This window comes from Eumetopias jubatus, unplaced genomic scaffold, assembly GCF_037043125.1.
Source record: "Eumetopias jubatus isolate StellerSeaLion01/CBP00866 unplaced genomic scaffold, mEumJub1_p1.0 scaffold_2, whole genome shotgun sequence".
Lineage (NCBI taxonomy): Eukaryota > Metazoa > Chordata > Mammalia > Carnivora > Otariidae > Eumetopias > Eumetopias jubatus.
Window position 1 is genome coordinate 36,226,290 of NW_028274808.1, and position 21,107 is coordinate 36,247,396.

Sequence of the window (21,107 nt, forward strand, 5' to 3'; positions counted from 1 at the left end):
CAGGTGGAGCCTGGGCATAGGTATTTTTTAAATGCTTCTTGGATTGTTCTTGAACTCAGGAATTAGTCAAATTATTTTTCTAAGTACTTCCGTTTGTAAGTGGACTTCTAGTGCTAGATGGTAAGAAAATAAAACTTCTAACTTCTCACATATGGTTACATCTTTAAAATCTGAAGTCACATAGCTTATTTCACATTTATTTCAATGTTTCAATTATTACATTTTACTTTTTGTATTTTTTTTTTTAAGATTTTCTTTATTTATTCATGAGAGACAGAGGGAGAGAGAGAGAGAGAAGCAGGCTCCCAAGGAGCAGGAGGCCCGATGTGGGACTCGATCCCAGGACCCTGGGATCATGACCTGAGCCGAAGGCAGATGCTTAACCATCTGAGCCACCCAGGCGCCCACTTTTTGTATTTTTATGCCAATTCTTGATAGTATGAATTCTGAAACTTTCTTGAAATTTTCTTATGTATTATCCATGAATACAATCTGATTATGTGACTATTCTTCACTTCCTTTTGCTTTTAGTATTGCCTCAGATTTCAGTGTGTAGAAGTTCAATACCAGATAACAAATGAAGAGTGCAATTCTACTTATTGCAATAGCCATGGAGTAAGTAATTTCAATTTTCATTTTAGCAAGATGCTTTGAACAATGCTGTAAAACAGTTTGGAGATTTAAAAAAAATCATTAAAATGATTTTCATGCTGCTTGGTGTCATTTAATAGTCTATAATTTATAACTTCTATCTTATTTTCTTAAGAAATCTTGCCAAGGGCACCCGGGTGGCTCAGTTGGTTAAGTGACTGCCTTTGACTCATGATCCTGGAGTCCCGGATTGAGTCCCGCATCAGGCTCCCTGCTCAGTGGGGAGTCTGCTTCTCCCTCTGACCCTACCCCCTCTTGTGCTCTCTCTCTCACTCTCTATCTCTCTCTCAAAAACATAAATAAAATCTTAAAAAAAAAAAGAAATCTTGCCAAACTATTTGTTAGAGAAGATAGAAACATTTAAGGTGATTCTGGATGTATAAAGTGCTTGGAAAATAAAAGGGGTGGATGTGCTATATGCACCATGTATTATTATATAACCAAAATGATCTTATTTTCACAGAAAGAAGGTAGAAACTGGTAAACAAAGGTCATTAGAATTTTCTTTCTAGTCTTGCTTGTTAATTCAGAGTCTGGGCTGTTCTGTGAAACTAGCAACTAAATGATAGTGGCAAGTTACTGGTAATTGCCAGTATTTGGATCTGGCCATGGAAAGAGCTGAAGAATTTTTTTAAAAAACTGCTTTGTTAGCAGAAGCTAAATATGCTTTCTAAAGTATGGACAATTCCAAGAGAAAATTTGTGAAAATTTATTGAGTTGTCTTTTTAAGTTAAATTCTCTGGAATGAATAAATTCTCTGAAATAAATTTCTCTGTTGAATAAGTATAGAATATTCATTGCTCTCTATTGAAAACCATCTTTGTACATAAAAAAAAACCCCAATTGTTCTATTTTCTGATTACTGCAGGTTTGCAACAATTTAAATCACTGCCACTGTGAAAAGGGGTTTGACCCTCCTACATGCGTGCAGAAGAAGGGAGAATTTGGAAGTATAGATGATGGGCACAAGGCTCCATCTGGTTAGTCTTTCACATTTCATGAATCAAAGACAACATGTAAGAGAAAAAATTAAGTGTAGGTTCAAAGCTACGTTACAAAGCAACTGATACCAACAAACATGTTTTTGTTTTATTTGTAAGATTTTTGAAGATCTAAGACAGTACAAGTTCGTTCTATACTTTTTATATCAACATTGACATGGTCTACTAACAAAAAAGTGTACCCAGTGTTAGGCAACATAAAAGTAGAAATTCCAGTGCCTAGTTAATTTAGATTGTTCACTTTGGATTTTCTCATACATTTCTGGTTTAAAATAGTGTTTGTTAGTAGTCATTGTTATATTAATGCCAGCAGATTCTTTGAGGCTATCTTTTATTCCTTGTTGTTGCATTGTAAGGACTCCAGTCCAATCTTTTGAACTATCCTCTCTAGAATCTCTCTACTGGGGTTCCTGAGTATTATTTGGAGATTAAGCAGTCCTGGATAGGACTGAGGACACGTGTGGGGGGGGCAGATATTCCCTGGTTTTAGAAGATATTGGAGGCCACCTAGAATAACCTGGGAGCAGAGACTGTCTACCCTCACCCCCTTTCCTTTTGGGGCAAATAAATACTGAAACTCCTTGGCAGATTTACTTGAACCTTGGTTACTAGGGGGAAGGCATACCTAGGGTGACCAACTTTTTACAGAGTTAACACACAGCCATGTTAGACTGTATATCAGACCAAAAAAAAAGGGGGGGGAATAATAGTTTAACAGGTAACATAATTATACACATATATTATTTTCACATATAAATATGTGTAGAAGATATTTATTTAAAATTACATATCTGTATTATTGATTTTTTGTTACATAAATGCTATTATTTAAGCGAAACAATAGAGCTAGTTACTAGTGTCAATTGATAGTAGTTTATAGTACAACCAATTAAGCAAGTAATATATGTGAGCAAAAATGTAACAATATTTTATAATGAGGACAATATTATATAATATAGCCTTTGAAATAGCAATTGATATTTACCTCTTTTTAAAAAGTCTTTACTGGATATTTAAATTTTGTAGGCTTATTGTATAATATTAAGATTCATAAATGTAAGAATTTTCAAAGGGGGAATATAAATAAGAAAAATTAAAAGTTTGCCCTATACTTAATAAAAAATAATAATGACAGGATTCTTTCTTTCTTTTCTTTTCCTTTTTTTTTAAACTAATGAATCATTGAACACTACATCAAAAACTAATGATGTACTATATGTTGGTTAATTGAACTTAATTTAAAAATAATAAAAAATAAAAGGATTCTTTCTGTTCTATGATATGGTCAGATATATTTTTGGCTCCCTCTTTTTCATTTTCCAATTATATTTCTCTGTATTGCTTCCAACCTTTCAGACATCCTTCCTTTAACCAGCAGCAAAATAGAATAGAGCCAGATGTACAATTGCTTTTGATTTGAAGCTCTATTTTATCAAGTCACATTTACTGAATTCAGGTGTCAGTCCATTGTGATGGCCTCAGCAAAGATCTCCCACAAAAGCATTTGAACGTGACATACTTGGGTTTTTTTTTTTTAACTAGACACAGATTTTTAGACTTGTAGAAATTATTTTGCAGCTCTCCAAAAACATTCATTAGCTTTGTTTCTGTAGGTGTCTTCTGATGGACCAGGTACCCATCAGTCAGTTCCTTTGCATATTTAATTCATTATATAGGCTGCCCATTTCAAAAATGTTCATCATTTTTAAGCACTCTAAAGCACATTGGATGTCAGAAGTTAAATCTCTTTTTCTTAGGGAACGTGGTTGAAAGCATAGAGGTAATTCGCATTTGTGAAATCTAAGTTGAATTACAAATAAATTATGATTTTAACAAAGGTACTGAGAAGGTCCTGTTTCACTGCTTGCCTTTTTCTAGTTACATTTTTTGAGTTCTGAAGCAGTCTTAGTCCCAAAATTATGAGTCATAGGTATAGTCCATGATTTCCCCTAGGATTCACAAATTATCAAATTTTCAGAGAAACAGCATGTAGATTTCTGTTCTTACTGCAACCTTTCTATTTTCCTTCACAATGTATTTAAAAATTAAAGAAGTACATTATTGTCCAGCCTTTCAAGAGCAAGATTTTATGCCAGGCTAGTATTCTAACACACCTCATAATACTGGTAACACTAAGAGCCATCTTGTATGCGTCCATGTCTGAGGAAGCCATCGCCTTCCCATTTCATAAAGTTTTTTAAAAAAATCCCATTACCAGCTTCCTTACATTTTGAGGAAACTAAAAGTGACCAAAAGCTTTCATCAGGAAAGCCTGTATATAACACTCTATTCAGTGTTGTGTCCAAGGTGTGTAGGATATTTAGCGGGTGAGATCTTTTCCTTTTCTTTGATAGGAAGCTTATAGACTGAATAGGATTTGCAGAAGTTTACATTTGCACTGGGCCCTGCTAACTATGCATATAGATCAACAAAGTCTAGTCTGGATTTGAGCAAGATAACAAATTTTTTTATGTTTTCTGTAATTTCATTAAAATCTGCATAGAAATTACATTTATTTTAAACTTCATTTTTAAAATCAAATTGCCTAAGTGCTGGGGATTATTTTGCTGCCTTATTCACTTGGTAAGATATGACAGAATCATTGCTACACTTAAGGGGTCAAAAAATGTTATAACAGTTCTCACATTTTTCTCCCATGGGACATTTTAGTGCAATCTGTGAACCAGGAAATGTAACCTCACTTGGTTTTGTAGAGCAATGAAGGGAATGAGTGATAGGGCAGTGCATGTTTGTTCCTATGGTGTGCCAAAGCTAATGCTAATTTGCTAGTTATTTTTGTCAGGACATTGGTGTCTTTTGGGGAGAGAAAAGTTGTTGCTGTTGTTTTTAATTTGGGAAACAAAAAAATGTAGTTGATTTAAAAATACTTGCTTATTTTATCCAAGAAATTTGAGATTCAACCTCCAAATATGCTTTCACATCACCTTCTCCACCATACCTATTCCAAATTCTTTTTTTTTATTTGAGATATAATTGACATATAACATTATATTAGTTTCAGGTGTACAATATGATTCAATATTTGTATACATTGTGAAATAATTGCTATAAGTCTAGTTAGCATCCATCACATACATAGCTACAGGTTTTTTTTCTTGTGATGAGAATTTTTAAGGTCTATTCTCTTAGCAACTTTCAAATATGTAATACAGTATTATTTACTATAGTTTCCATGCTGTATTTACACTCCTAGGAATTATTTATTTTATAACTGGAAGTTTGTACCTTTTGACCCCCTTCATCCATTTCACTCAACCCTCCACACCACTGGCAACCATCAATCTTTTCTCCGTATCTATGAGCTTGTTCTTTTCTTTTTTCTTTTTTTTTAGATTCCACATATAAATGAGATCGTACAAATATATCGTATTAGTGTCTGACTTATTTCACTTAGCATAATGCTCTCGAGATCCATCCATGTCATTACAAATGGCAAGATTTCATTCCTTTTTATGGCTGAATAATATTCCATTGTATATATATATTTGACCACATTTTCTTTATCCATTCGTTCATTGATGGACATTTAGGTTGTGTTCATATCTTGCCTATTGTAGATAATGCTGCAGTGAACATGGGCAGTGCATATATAATTTTGAGGTAGTGTTTTCATTTTCTCTGGCTATATACCCAGAAGTGGAATTGCTGGATCATATGGTAGTTCTATTTTTAATTTTTTAACCTCCTCCTCCATACTGTTTTCCATAGGGGCTGCCTCACTTTATATTTTTACCAATGGTGCTCAAGGGTTCTTTTTTCTCCATATTCTTGCCAACACTAATTATTTCTTGTCTTTTTGGTAATAGCCATTTTAACATGTGTGAAGTGTTATCTCCTTATGGTTTTCAGTTGTATTTCCCTGATCATTAGTGATGTTGAGCATTTTTCATGTACACCTTGGCCATTTCAATGTCTTTGGAAAAATTTCTATTGAGGTCTTGTGCCTAGGATTATTTGAGTTTTTTGCTAGTGAGTTAGATGAATTCTTAATATATTTTGGATATTAACCCCTCATCAGATATATTATTGGTGAATATTTTCTCTCATTCAGGAGGTTACCTTTTAATTTTGTTGGTGATTTCCATCACTGTGCAGATTTTTAGTTTGGTGTAGTCCCACTTGTTTGTTTTTGCTTTTGCTGCCTTTACATTAAAAAAATTATCACCAAGATTGATATCAAGGAACTTACCACCTATATTTTCTTCTAGGAGTTTTATGGTTTCAGGTACATTCAAGTCTTTAAAACATTTTAATATTTGTTTATAATATAATATAGTCCAATTTCATTCTTAACATGTGAATATCCAGTTTTTTCAATACCATTTATTTAAGAGACTGTCCTTTCCCCCATTTAATATTCTTGGCTCCTTTGTTGTAAATTAATTGACCACGTATGTGTGGGTTTATTTCTGCATCCAAATTATTTTCATCATATTGTATAATATGCTCTGTTTGGTTATTTATTTCTTTAATCCAGTTGCATGTGTCCTTCCATCTGTCATTAAAAATAGTCATTTAGCCTTCAAGATCATGTGATGTCTGGGTCATACTGGTTAGTATTGTAATCATTCTGATTATCATTATCTGAGCTCTTAGGAAACATGATTACAATATTGACAACATGAAAAATTAAATTAGCACTCTCTTGACACAAAGCACAACAGTTAATCCAAAGACTAAGTCAAAGATGGACTATTAAAGATTTCAATACCCTTCGGTTGCACACTTAAGTCACATCACTCAGAATGAATCACAAATTACAATTGTCGACATCAGCAGTCAGAGTTAAAAACAGAAACTACAGAAGGCAGGTAAGTTATGCTTTATTCTTTTGACACCAAACAATGTTGCTTTTAATCCTTATTTTTTCAGCTTCCATATGGATTTTCTTCTTTTGCTTCAACCCTCCAAACCAGTTGCCATAACTCAAAAAATTTCCCATCTCAGGAATGGATTATTCAGTATTTGAGACCTTGTATATGACAGCTTGGATCGTCCCAGGCAAATGTTCATGTATGGTTTCCCTAGGTCACTCTGGGTCCTGATGGCAGTAGAATGGTGGTGCCTGAGCCTGGGATCAGAGGAAAACTTTCAATCCAGCTAGTTTCATTTAGTCAGCTGCCATAGAGTGTGTCTTCATCAATGTATTCTGGGGCCTGTAGATCTACTCTGAAAGCCCTGGGCTGGTATGCCATTGGATGCATGCATTTTCTGTCCCCAAATGGTCCCTTCTGGGGCCCTGTACCCAAAGATGAGCCCTGAACTCAATGTGGGGGATGCCCTTGTGATGTCAAATGTGTTTTGGGGCATAAAGATGAGAGGCAAGGTGATCTTAAGGAGCCCAGTTTCTTTAATACCCTTATTCTATTTATTTTGTATATCACTGATTATCTTAACAAAATATGGCTTGGAAAAAACTAAAATTATGGAATTCATGATGGCTTTATTTACAGCCAATACATTAGCAACTTTTGTTAATATTTCATGGATATTATCAAAGAATGTATAACCATTTTACAGCATTACATATATAGATATAACTACCTAAATATACATATGTACATAATTGAATATATATGTGTATGTGTGTGTATGAGTTACCTGTTATTTGCATATTCTAGAATCTAAATTCTCCTATATTTTGGTCTACTTTTCTATTTCATATATAAAATTAGAGTATATTTTAATTTCACATTATAATTTTTCTTTCAAAATTTTTATGTAATCCTAACTCCAGAAATTACCACTAATAATACTATACATTATTCCTGATTTCAAAAGTTATTACTCCAAGGAAAACTTCTAATATTTTTTTGGAGTTATTATCAATATTTTAAATCCATGACAAACTAGTAGTAAAAAGAAATCCATTTGCATCTCTTTAATTTCATGAAGCTTCCCATTTACCTATGGTTATAGGAAATTTATAATTCTGTTGTGTATTGCTTTCATCACCCTTGACAATCTATTTTACTAATTTTTTCACCCTCTTTAACATACACACATATTTATATATGTATGTTTACTTGTAAAATACACATAACTTAAAATTTACCATTTTAACCATTTTTAAGTCTATAATTCAGTGACATTGCCCATTTTTGTGCAACCACCATCCATCTCCAGAACTCTTCATATTGCAGAACTGAAAGTGTATACTCATTAAATGATAACTCCCCAATCCCTTCTCCCCTAGCTCCTGGCAACCACCATTCTACTTTCTGTGTCTATGAATTTCACTACTTCTGAGACCCCATATAAGTGGAATCACACAGTATTTGTCAGGTTGTATCTGGCTTATTTTACTTAGCACAATGTCTTTAAAGTTCATGTTGGAACATCTGTCATAATTCCTTTTTAAAAAACTTTTTTCAAAAAATTTTATTTGAAAGAGAGAGCACAAGCAAGGGGAAGAGCCGAGGTAGAAGCAGAATACCTACTGAGCAGGAAGCCTGATGAGGGGCTTGATCCCAGGACCCTGAAATCATGACCCGAGCTGAAGGCAGACGCTTAACCAACTGAGCCACCCAGGCACCATAATTCCCTTTCTTTTTAAGGCTAATAATATTCCATTACATGTATGTACTACATTTTGCTTATCCATTCATCTGTCAATGGACAATTGGGTTACTTCCAAGTTATAGTTATTGTGAATACTGCTGCTATGAACATGGGTGTTTAAGTATCTGTTTGAGTCCATGCTTTCAATAATTTGGGGTATATACCTAGATGTGGAATTGCTAGATAATATGGTATTTCTATGTTTAACTTTTTTGAAGAATCTCCATACTGTTTTCCACAGAGGATGCATTATTTTACATTCCCACCAACAGTGCACAAGGATTCCAGTTTCTCCACATCCTTGCCAACGCTTGTTATTTTCTGTTCTGTAACTAGTAGCCAACCTGATGGGTGTAAGCTGATAACTCATTTTGGTTTTGATCTCTCTATAGGTATAGAATGATCTATGGATCAGAAATTACCTTTTTCATTTTTAAGAATATTATAATTTTGTTGAAAATTGTTATCAGGGGCACCTGGGTGGCTCAGTTGGTTAAGCAGCTGCCTTTGGCTCAGGTCATGATCCCAAGGTCCTGGGATCGAGCCCCATGTCAGGCTCCCTGCTTAGTAGGGAGCCTGCTTCCCCCCTCTCCGCCTACTTGTGCTCTGTCTCTGCCAAATAAATAAATAAAATCTTAAAAAAAAAGAAAGTTGTTATTAGAAGGTCTTTCTGTCACTGTATTTTTAATTTGTTACTTTTTACATATAGGAAGTCTACAGATTTTTGTGCATGCATTTTATCAATGGGTTATCACTATTTTCAAGTCTTTTAGCTTTTAAGGCAGTTAACTGATGTAACTGCAATTAATAATTTTTCCACACCTTTTTAATAATAATAATTTCTTTATTTCCTCTTCTTTGGTTAATCTCCACCCCCTTCTCATAATTGCCCTGGGTAATCCATTCAGAATAAAAGGAAATAATCACAAAAGAGCTGATCATTATTTTACTCCTAGGAAAACTTCTAATATTTTATCATGAAAAGGATGCTGCTTTTGATTCAATATGTTTATCTTATTGAGAAAATATTTATCTCTTCCAATTGTATTTAAAATCAGGAATGTTTTTTGGGTTTTATTAAATATGTTTATGACATCTATTAACTGATCATATTATTTTTGTATTGCCTTTGAAGATTTTCTAATACTAAACCATCTTGTCTTTTAGCCTGAAGTTCTCTAGACTATTAGGTAGCGAATGTTTCTGGGAAGGAAAGTTTTAATAGGAGTTCCATGGCTATTTCTTTCTCCCTTTAAGGAATGCTCTGGGGACTAAACAACCTCATCTATATTTTCATGAAAACACGCTGTATTCATCTGCTTGAGCTATCATAACAAAATACCACAGACTGGGTGTCTTAAACAATAGAAATTAATTTTCTCACAGTTGTGGAGGCTAGAAATCTGTGATCAGGGTGCTGGCAAGTTTGTTTTCTGATAACTCTCTTCCTGGCTTGCACATGATCACCTTCTTGCTGAGTCCCTGCATGGCCTTTTCTCAGTGTATGTGGAGAGAGAGTACTCTATGGTCTAACTAATTCCATCAGATTAGGACCTCACCCTTATGACCTCACTTAACCCTAATTACCTCCCAAAGGTCTTCTCTCCAAGTACCATCACACTGAGTATTAGGGCTTCAATTCATCATATGAATTTTGGGGAACAATTCAGTCCATAAAAGTCCATCCCATAGTCCTCTCAAATTCATGTCCTCCTTGTATGCAAAATACAGGTACCCCTATTTCAGCAGCTCCAAAAGTCTTAACCCATCCTGGCACTGATTCCAAATACAAAGTTTCATCTAAGTATCATGTAAATCAGGTATACGTGAGACTCACGAATGATTTATCCTGAAGCAAAATTCCTTCCTGTTTTGAGCCCATAAAACTGGACCAGTTATGTGCTTCTAAAAAACAGTAGTGAGACAGGCATAGGATAGATATTCTCATTCTGAAAGAAAGAAATTGGAAAGGACAGGATGACAGATCCCAGTAAATACAAAACTTAGCAAGCTAACTTCCATTAGATTTAAAAAAAAATTTTTTTTATGTTAATCACCATACATGACATCATTAGTTTTTGATGTAGTGTTCCATGATTCATTGTTTGTGCATAACACCCAGTGCTCCACGCAGAACATGCCCTCTTTACTACCCATCACCAGGCTAACCCGTCTCCCCACCCGCCTCCCCTCTAGAACCCTCAGTTTGTTGCTCAGAGTCCATCGTCTCTCATGGTTCATCTCCCCCTCCGATTCCCCCCCTTCATTTTTCCCTTCCCGCTATCTTCTTCTTCTTCTTCTTCTTCTTCTTCTTCTTCTTCTTCTTCTTCTTCTTCTTTTCTTCTTCTTCTTCTTCTTTTTTAACATATTGTATTATCTGTTTCAGAGGTACAGGGCAGACCATTAGATTTTTGTTTCAAGGATATCCTCTTTGGCTTGATAGTCTATCCTCCAAGCCCACTGTAGTGGCAGCATCATCCCATAGTCCTCAGTGACATCTACCCCACCCCTTTGGCCCTGCCCACGCAACACTTTGCAGCCTCCCTGTCTCCCAGGCACTGGGCTGGGGCAGCCTAGCTGAAATCAAGGAAGGAAGCTCCTGGGCCTGTGATGGGTGAGAAAACCCTGATGATCTCTTAATTACCTTTGGAGCACTCTCTTTTCTTGAAGAATTAAGTATATTGGCAGCCAAATAGCTGTGTTGCCCCACCCTATTCCCTTCGCTCCAACCTGGCAGTGTTTCTGCCTTCATGGATCTCATCCCTGTTCCTTGCTTCTGCTGAGATTGCTGCTAAGATGCAATAATCTCAATATCAAATGATTTTCCAGCCACACATTGGGCATTCTCTCTAAAACGTGTTTCCCCATTTTCTGCAATGGTTTGGCTGAGAATTCTCCAGCTCTCTAAGTTCTGGTATCTCTCTGATGAACACTTCTTCAACTCATCAATCCACTCTCACGTTTACTGTAAGCAGTTGGGAGGACCTGAGCTGTACCTGCAACATTTTGCTTAGAAATCTCCTCAGCTGATTATCCAGTTTCATTGCTCACAAGTTTTATCTTGTGAAGCACTGGGGCAGTTCTAAGAGGAGAACATTGAACCATGGATCATGCATGACTGTAGCTGGGGGGTGGCTCCTCTACCTGTCAGCTTCCCCATTGTTTCAACTGGCAGAGAAGTGATAGAACAGCATTCCATACCAAATTAAAACAACAACAACAAGAACATGCTAATAAATTGTGGAGAAAGCAGAGTTTGATACATTATAAACCCAGATAGGTGGCTGATATGTACAAAGAGGTGGAAGTTGAGGAGCCACATAGATCAAATGCTCAGGAATGAAAACAGATGTCAACTGAGAATGAATAAGAACTGATGAGGAGGAGGACCTGGGTGGCTCAGCCGGTTAAGCATCAGACTCTTGATTTCAGCTTAGGTTGTGATCTCAGGGTCTTGAGATCAAGCCCTGCATCAGCTCTGCACTCAGTGGGGAGTCTGTTGGAGATTTTCTCTTTCTCTCTCTCTCTCTGTATGCCCCCCCCCCAACACCACTTGCAGGCACACACACGTGCTCTCTCTCTCTCTCAAATAAATAAATGTTAAAAAAAAAAAAAAGAACCCATGAGAAAAATGTGACATTAACATTAGTTGGAAAGGAATGGGTCAAAGCCATACTTAGCCATGCATTCTACAAAATAATTATAGAGTCACTTTAACAATTTCCTATTGCTATATATTTGACTAAAGGACTTAGTTAAATAATTGTTATTTAGTGACTATTAATTTTTAATTTTTAGAAAAATATTTTAGTAATGTAAGAGAAATTAAATGCCACACTTCCCAGATTTAATTCTCATATTTAGGTACAATCCCAATACTCTCTGTGATATACATGTTTAAATTTTGGATAAGTTATATCAGAAAGAAATTGAAGAAATGTTTGTAGGTATTAAACATGTGCTTATGAAAGACTATCTTCAGTCAAATAAATCACTATATGATGTAATGTTGAAAACTCATAGACATCAGTAAAGCACTAGTAACAGTCCATTTTATATGTTAACTTAATATTTAATATTTATTATATTTATAATGTATGTGAGTGAAATGTTTAGTGTTGGGAATAATGTTGGTAATGATATTCTCTCCACATTTTTGTTTGGTTAATACAGTCTCTAACATAATATGAGATGGTTATTTTCCATTATAGGTAAAAGCTACTTGAGGGAACAAAATACCACTCCTTCAAAACACCGATTTCTACTCATTTTCTACATTTCTCTACCTGTGCTCATCATCACTGCCATTGTTTCAATAAAGCAGAATAAAATAAGAGAGCTGTGCTACAGAGAGGAAACTGAAAGTGAGAGGTATATACATGTTTATTCTTAGTAAATTCAATGAGTCAAGAAAAAAGTACTCATGTCTCATCAGGAATAATCTAAGACTGTAGGTAGAACAATATGAGGAGAGGTCCAGGGATACATTTCAAACCAGTTTGATGTCCTCCATTTTTTTTTTCTAATTTTACTCATTAGTAAAACCATTCATTTTACCATTAGTATCACTTGAAGAGGAGATATGACTGCCAAGAGTATAGTGGGGATTTTATTCAGCCTCTTAGTCAGCCAACACTGTCTAAATAGTCTTATTACTAGTCTACTGTCCAAAGGCTTCTGAGAATATATAACACTGCATTTAAAGGGAACTTTCAAAAGATAAATTTTTTAGATACAAGTTCTCAGACAACTCTATTAGAATAGCTCTCTCAATTGAAAATGGTATTTATGAACCTGCTTCCAAAATATTTTTTTCCTAAGTATTTATGCTACTATTTGTAAAGTCATTTCTTAACCAGAAATTACATGTGTAGTTCAAAACACAGGCTATGAGACGGGAGGCAGTATCATGAAATGGGAAAGAAATTACATTTAGCCTCAGAAAACAGTTTTAAATCCTAAATCTTGCATGCAGAAACTATAATACTTTGAGCAAGTGATTTAATCTCTATGTTCTTAAAATTATTCTCTATAACTCTATAAAATGGGAGATAATAATAGCTTTCCAATGTATCATAAATTTTTGGGTATACCAAAACAGTAAGTGAAATCACCACATTATCTGTAATCAGTTACACAAATATTTAGATATAGCTATTAAGCCCCTTATTCATAATTTACTGTATTTTCCCACAGAAGTATTTACCTCTAGTTTTAACTTCCAGGAAGTGACAGGAAGAGAAGACGCAAATGTGTGTTATGAGAGAAAGAAAAAAAATAGAAATTTATAGAAAAATTAACTAAAATTTTGACTGCCACTTCAAGGTTTTGGCTTAATTTGACCTGAGGAATTACAGGTGTCATAGAATCAGAGGGCATGTCTATACAAATGTTGTCCTATAAATAACTGAATAAATGTAAAATGAAGATGAGAGCAGTTAATCAACAAAGCAAGCAAGATGGATGATGGCATTTCTTCTAATATTTAGCATCCATCTTTAGATGAATGGATAAAGAAGATGTGGTGTATATACACAATGGAATATTACTCAACCATAAAAAGAATGCTATCTTACCATTTGCAACAACATGAATGAACCTAGAGGGTATAATACTAAGTGAAATAAATCAATCAGAGAAAGACAAATACCATATGATTTCACTCATATGTGGAATTTAAGAAATAAAACAAAGGAACAAACAAACAAACAAAAAAGACAAAAACACAAACTCTTAAATATAGAAAACAAACTGGTTGCCAGAGGGGAGGTGGGTGAGGCGGATAAGGAAAGAGATGAAGGGGATTAAGAGTACACTTACCTTGATGAGCACTGCGTAATGTATAGAATTGTTGAACCATTATATTGTACACCTGAAACTAATATAACACTCACTGTATGTTAATCTACTTAAAGAAAAGAAAAAAAAAAAGAACAGTATCTGTTTTATTTTGTTGGAGGGAGACATTTTAATGAATCACTGTTTCTTTGAAAAATATTCTTCATTCAAATAGCCACTTAGTTGTTCAAGATTTTTAAATTTCTCCACTTAAATTTTGTCAATTTCATAGATCTGTGTCAGAAGAAAGCAGCAGTAACAGCAAGTTATCCCCCAGTGTAAGGTGAGTCTAGAACAATGTGATTAGCCATTGTGCATTGTAATTTTTTTTTTGGGGGGGGTGCATTGCATGTTTTGATCATTGTTAGGAGCACTAAAAAATTGTTAATTTGAGACCAAAACATTTGTTCATAATATGTTTTATGGTTTTCACTGTTATTTAGTGTTATAAACAATAAAACTTGTTTTCATGATATCTCAACCTCTCCTCCCCAACCTATACTAAAGGAGTGATTTTTGTGTACATACACAAGCATCAATAATCACATACTTTGTGGGATTTTGTTTTGAGCATTGGTAAGGAGCATTTATATCTTAAGGACATTTTACTGCCAAATACAAAGAGGACTAATATTATAAGGGATATCACTTATGCTTATAGTTATATTATCTCAGAAAAAATTACTGTTAGTAAGATAAAGCCTTGGAATAGTCACTCATTTTACTGTCTTAACTCATTTGGGAAAGTAAATTTAGAGATCAGACTATGGAGTAATCAAACAGAACATTTTATAAAATTATATATTCCCCCTTTATTATCAGTATATAAAAATTTCCCTTACCACATGATGGATAGAATATAAAAGGAGATAATATTTTATATAGCATCCCAGGTTATTTTTCAAGTTATGTCTTCATCCTTGCAGTACAAAGTTGCATGTTATGATATTCATGTAACAAATGTTGAAATAAATGTCTGAACTGAGGACATTCCTAAATTTAAGAGAAGCACTATAAATAAAATAAGATAAAAACAGAGGCAGGGAAAACCATAAGAGACTCTTAACTATAGGGAACAAAGTGAGGGTTAATGGAGGAGAGGTGGGTATGAGATGGAGTAATTGGATGATGGGCATGAAGGAGGGCACTTGATAGAATGAGCACTGGGTGTTATATGCAACTAATGAATCCCTAAATTCTACCCCTGAAACTAATAATACACTATATGTTAATGAAATTGAATTTAAATACGAAATTTTAAAAAATAAAAGAAGCACTGTTAAATATGGACAATCACCTTCTTAATCCTATTGTCAAGGCAGACTGTTTTAAGTTCTACAAAAATTAGTCATATTGTTACTCTCAAGGCAAGACTATACTTCAATTCCTTTAATCACAATGAAATGCATATTACAGGATAGAGAACAATCAAATGGGTTTTTCCCACTATAATCTCTATCAAAAAAGATTGAAAAAGAAATAATTGCACTTGAAGACAGTGGATGGGAAGAAATAAGGAATGAGCAGAAATAAATGAAAAGGAAAATAAACAGAAAACAACAAAAAATGAGCAAAGAGAGATGCTGATTCTTGAAAAGATTAATGCATATAATTAAAACTACACTGTATTATATAAACCTTTCAAGTAACATCTTTTTTCATTAAGATATAAGTGTATATAAACAGGTTTAGAAAGATATGAGAATATCTCTATGCTTAACTCATTGGAATGTGTATAATGTGTCCTTCACCTAACAACATTTTCTTTCATTAAGACAAGTGTTTGTAAACATTATCTGTTGAATCAGATGGGAATAGAAAAAAGATTTATTCAGTAGTTGAAAATAAAAAGACTAAGGTTATAAAATACCAATATCAGGTAATAAAATTACGTATTTTTAAATCTTTTGGACATTAGAAGAAAAGAGAATACTGGTCATAACTTAAAATCAATAAATTTAAATTTTTAGGTGAAATATATGCATTCTTCCAAAAACACATCTCTCCATCTTTCCCAAAATAGAATAGAGAAAAATTGAAAATTAATAAGTCTTCCATTAAAGATCTGGAAACTGTCATTTGAAGCTTTCTCACAAAGTTAATACTTGGGCATATTGTTTTCCATGGCATTCATCAGGAACAAAAGAGCCAAGATGAACTGAGCCAGCACTTGCTTAATCACATCATCTTATATTGCATTGAAAAAACAAGTCACAGTACCAAACTCAACATCAGTGAGTGGATGTGTGTGATGTACTCCACCCACTCTAATAGGAGATATTAAAAAGCCACATGGCAAAAAAATATGGATGAATAATCATATACCAGAAAAGAGTGAAGAGTTGGGAAAGTAATTCAAACCATTACATCTTCCAAATATTTAAAAAAAGAAGTAATACCTATCTTACACATACTCATCTGGAAAATATAAAAAGAAGAAGCATTTCCTAAGTTTTTCTATGTGGCTAGTCTAACTTTATTTTTTTTAAATTTTAAATTCAATTAGCCAGGGTATAGTAATCATTAGTTTTTGATATAATGTTCAATGACTCATTAGCTTAGTATATCTAGTCTAACTTTAATACCAAAACTTGACAAAGGCAATACTGGAAAGGAAAATTAACAGATTAATTTCTGATTAAAGATGCAGGAGTTTTAAACAAAACATTTCCAACTAAAACTAGTTAGCATTGTAGAAGATAAATAGCCATGGAGGGGGAGAGTGATCTAGGAATGAAAGGTCGGTTTAAAATTAAAAAGCCAATATAATGTAATTCACCATATTAATAGAAAATGAGAAAAATTATGTGATCATTTTTATAGATGAAGAAAAAATATCCTTTCACTATAAAAATTCCCACTTAACTAGTGATAAAAGAGTTACTGTAATGTGATAAAGGAAATTTGAAAAAAGAAAACATATAGGAAACATTCCAGTTAATGATGAAATTGTGAATGTTCCTTCCTGAGATCAGGAACATATTCATTTCACAATTGTATTCGTTTTCAATATTGTATGGATGATCCTAGCCAGGAAAATAAGGTAAGAAAAAAAAGTAGAAAGATTGGAAATGAAGAATGAATGATGTCCTTGTTTGTAGATGATATGGCTTTGTAGATAGAAAATTCTAAGAAATTACAAACCAATTAGAATTAATAAATGAACGTAAGGTGCCTGTCAGTTATCTTTTAGTTTTGTTGGCTGTTTCCTTTGCTCTGCAAAAGCTTTTTATCTTTTTTAAAAAAATTTTTATTGTTATGTTAATCACCATACATTACATCATTAGTTTTTGATGTAGTGTTCCATGATTCATTGTTTGTGCATAACACCCAGTGCTCCATGCAGAACGTGCCCTCTTTAATACCCATCACCAGGCTAACCCATCCCCCCCAGAAAAGAAGAAACTATCTCAAAATTTTAAAGAGAGAACAACTTATATATATATATATATATAAAATATGGCATATATATATATATATATGCCAAAAATAAGGGTCACTGCTATGAAGGGATAGAATGTGACTCTAAAAATGAAAAATAAAAATGTTTTTTAAAAAAGGGATTGATAAGATGGTTGAAAAAGGGAAAAAGAGAAATTCAAAAAAAAAGAAAAAGGAAATTAAAAAAAATTAACTATGAAAGACTAAAGAATCAGGGGAAAAAAAAAAGAATCAGGGGGAAAAATGCCATGAATTCTATGTGCAGTATTCCCCTAGCGCTGGAGTTCTGCTGTTCTCACTGATCAGTAAACTTGGTCTTGGCTGGCTGTTTTTGCTGATCTTCTGGGGGTGGGGCCTGTTGCCATGGTTCCCAAATGTCTTTGCCGGAGATGGAATTGCCCGCCCTTGCCGGTCCGGGCTAAGCAATCTGCTCAGGTTTGCTCTCGGGAGCTTTTGTTCCCTGCAAGCTTTCCGTACAGGTTTGGAGGACGAGAGTGAAAATGGTGGCCTCCCAGTCTCCACCTGGAGGAGCTGAGAACTTGGGGCCCCGCTCCTCAGTGCGCCCCCAGAGAAAAGCAGTCAGTCTCTCCCGTGTCCCTGGTCTCCGGCCGCACTCCGTGCTCACCCGGCCTGGGACCGAGGGTTTCTATCTCTGGCACCCGACCCCTTGTGGAGTCTCCAAACCCAGCACATCCCTGCGGTGCGCTCCCGAGCTGCTCCTCCTAGGGGTGGAAGGGGAGTCTCCCCGGATCTGCCACTTGTTGGGTCCCTGCTGGAGGAGCAGTGGCCCGACTGTGCCGCGGATCATGGTTTATGGCAACCCCGAGCTGAGAGCCTGCTCCTCGGCTCTGTATCAGCAGCCAGCTCCCCCGCTCCGATACCTGGGAGCTCTGCCACACTCAGGCACCCCCGTCTTTCTGTGACCCCGAGGCTCCTGAGACCACACTATCCTGCAAGGATTCCACCCCCCGCTTAGCCACTGGAGTGACATCCCTCAGCGGAGCCGACTTCTAAAAGTTCCGATTTTGTGCTCCGTGGCTCTATCGCTTGCCAGAAGCGGCCGATGGAGGCCCCTTTCCCCACCATCTATCTTCCCAAATATCGCCTCGGATTCACTTCTCCGCATGTCCTACCTTCCAGAAAGTGGTCGCTTTTCTGTTCAGAAAGTTGTTGCTATTCTTTTCTTCGATCTCCTGTTGAGTTCGTAGGTGTTCAGAATGGTTTGATCCCTATCCAGCTGAATTCCTGGGACCAGATGAAATTTAGGTCTCCTACTCCTCCGCCATCTTGTTCCTCCCTGCCTCCGTTTGCTATACTTTTAAGTTTAAATCTTCACATCTCTTCCAACTCAGTAATCTATGTGTATCAGGTTTCTGTATATTTAACAGAAACTCAATAAAAATATTTTTTTGTATACATGGATAGGGAGAATTGAGAAAAAGATTCTGAAATTCATATGAAAAGCACATAATGGTATTCAGATAAACTTTACTACTAACAATGAATAAAATATAGAGCTTTTTGTTTTCAAAAAACATCTTTCTGATTTTAAATGTAGTATCAAATAGTAATTAAAATATCTCAGATACTTTGGTAGATATACATATTAAGAAGGTTCTTGTAATCACAATACCCAAAGAAAATTTCCATTAACAATGTAGATGCATATCTTTTTAAATGTTTTTCTAAGTAAAACATAAAAATACTTATACTTTTTTTTACTTAAAAAGTATTATGCACAACTTTGCATATTTTAAAATATAGGCCCATGTCATCATTTTGTGACATATCATCTCCAATTTATTTATTTATTATTTATTTACTTTTCGTATTCATTTTAAAAATCCATTATTATGAATATTTAGACTACTTTCTGTTTTTCATTGTAGCAAACACCCCATAATAAGCATTATTATATAAATAAACATTTTAGAGCAATTGTCCAATTATAGTCTCAGTTTAAATCCCAGAAAAGAAAGTTACCCAGATCTAGTCTTTATTTTCCTTTCTTAATTCATTCAATAAATTGTATGTGTATATGAGTGTGTGAATCATTCTGCATCTTATCACAATTATAACAAGAAATAAACATTTATTTTAAAATATAGGTATGCAAGAGAATGAAATAATCATTAATCTTAGCACTGAAGATGATCATTGTTAAAATATTTTAATATATAGATGTACACACATGGGTGTGTGCATGTATATTGGTGTTTTTATATTTTACTTAGAATTATCACATTTTTTTTTATTCCAAATTAAAATTAGTTCATATACTTAGAATGGAAATTGCAAGGCACTTTGTTTTATTGACCTAAATAGTTTCCAAATATAGACAAATGAACAGGGTAGGGAATTTCAGGAAGCCACTTCTATTATAAAACTAGGAGCTGAGGTAACAGTTGAGGTAACAGATAATTGTTTTTTCTGGAATTAATTTTTATTTTCCTGATCCTTTCCCTTCAGTTAACCATGCCCTTTAAATTACCTATATCAGTGCTAAAAAAAAAAAAAAGAAAAGAAAAAAGAAAGAAAGAAAAAGGAAAAATAAAGCAACACTGGCACTTTGTGTTGTGTTTTATTTTGTTTTCTCTTACAGCAACAGTCTCTAACAACCTTGGCCTGGAAGAAGGACATTACCAAATAAGTCATCAGAAACTGACCTAAACCAAGAAGGGAAAAATAATTTCACCCTCATAATCTGTCATCACTGTTGAGGGCTTAAAATATGAAATAATAAATCATCTGCCCTTGAATCACCTAAATTATGTCTGATGTTTTCTCTGTATTTTCAGTCTCAACTTCCACCCTATCCACTGCAACTTGAATCCAGAAGAGGCTCTGAATCAGGTGAAAGCAGCTTAAGATCCTCACCTCATGATGCCAAGAGGCGCTGCTATTTCAGTCTCATGACCCAAGGCTAGAGTGTTCCATTTCCCCTTATGCTCCTTAGGTTGAACCGAATCTTCCTCCTTCCGTCCAAACTCCCTCCTTCTCTTCAGAACTCCTAGCTTTCAGCTGTGACTTGCCCCAGTGGTACTGACTCAGTCTCCTCTTGTTAACTGCTTCTCCTCTTTGAAAGCTGTATATCCACGTTAGCCTCTTGAGACACTTGTTTACCAAGAGTAGATTTATCATGGAGCTAAGGAAGGAAAAGCATCAGGGCCACTTACTTGAATAGGGCTCTTTTCAAAGTTAGGACCTTAAATTTTGTATTCTTTTTCTCAGAGTTCATCAAGTTTTATATAGTTTGGGACCTACAGAACCTGGATCTTCCTCTTTAGCAGCAACCTTGGCAGTGGTGTGCTAGAGCCAGTTTATACCAGCTGGCAAGAAATTTTGCTCTCATAAAAAAAAAAATAGGCAAGTTTTGGTGAAGGTGTGGAGAAATTGGAACTGTTGCACACTGTTGATGGGAATACAAAATGGTGAATCTGTTATACAAAAAAATTATGATAGTTCCTTAAAAAATTAGAACTCAAACTACCATATGATCCAGCAAAGATAGAGTAGAAATGTCTTGCAGGAAAATTATTTTGTTTTTGGATTTGAAAAGGAGATGGATGCTGTAGCTAGGTGGGTGCTGCTGAA

At 34.8% G+C, this 21,107-nt stretch overlaps 1 protein-coding gene across 1 annotated transcript in view; it reads left to right on the plus strand.

The window, feature by feature from the left end:
• Window positions 1-21,107, plus strand: part of LOC114224818 (disintegrin and metalloproteinase domain-containing protein 5-like) — a 134,012-nt gene that overhangs the window by 111,273 nt on the left and 1,632 nt on the right. Inside the window, exons 18-23 of the mRNA XM_088021310.1 lie at window positions 532-615; window positions 1,520-1,631; window positions 12,446-12,605; window positions 14,305-14,355; window positions 20,312-20,366; window positions 20,470-20,552. Of these exons, the coding sequence (XP_087877436.1) occupies window positions 532-615; window positions 1,520-1,631; window positions 12,446-12,605; window positions 14,305-14,355; window positions 20,312-20,366; window positions 20,470-20,552 (545 nt within the window). The remainder of the gene's footprint in view (window positions 1-531; window positions 616-1,519; window positions 1,632-12,445; window positions 12,606-14,304; window positions 14,356-20,311; window positions 20,367-20,469; window positions 20,553-21,107) is intronic.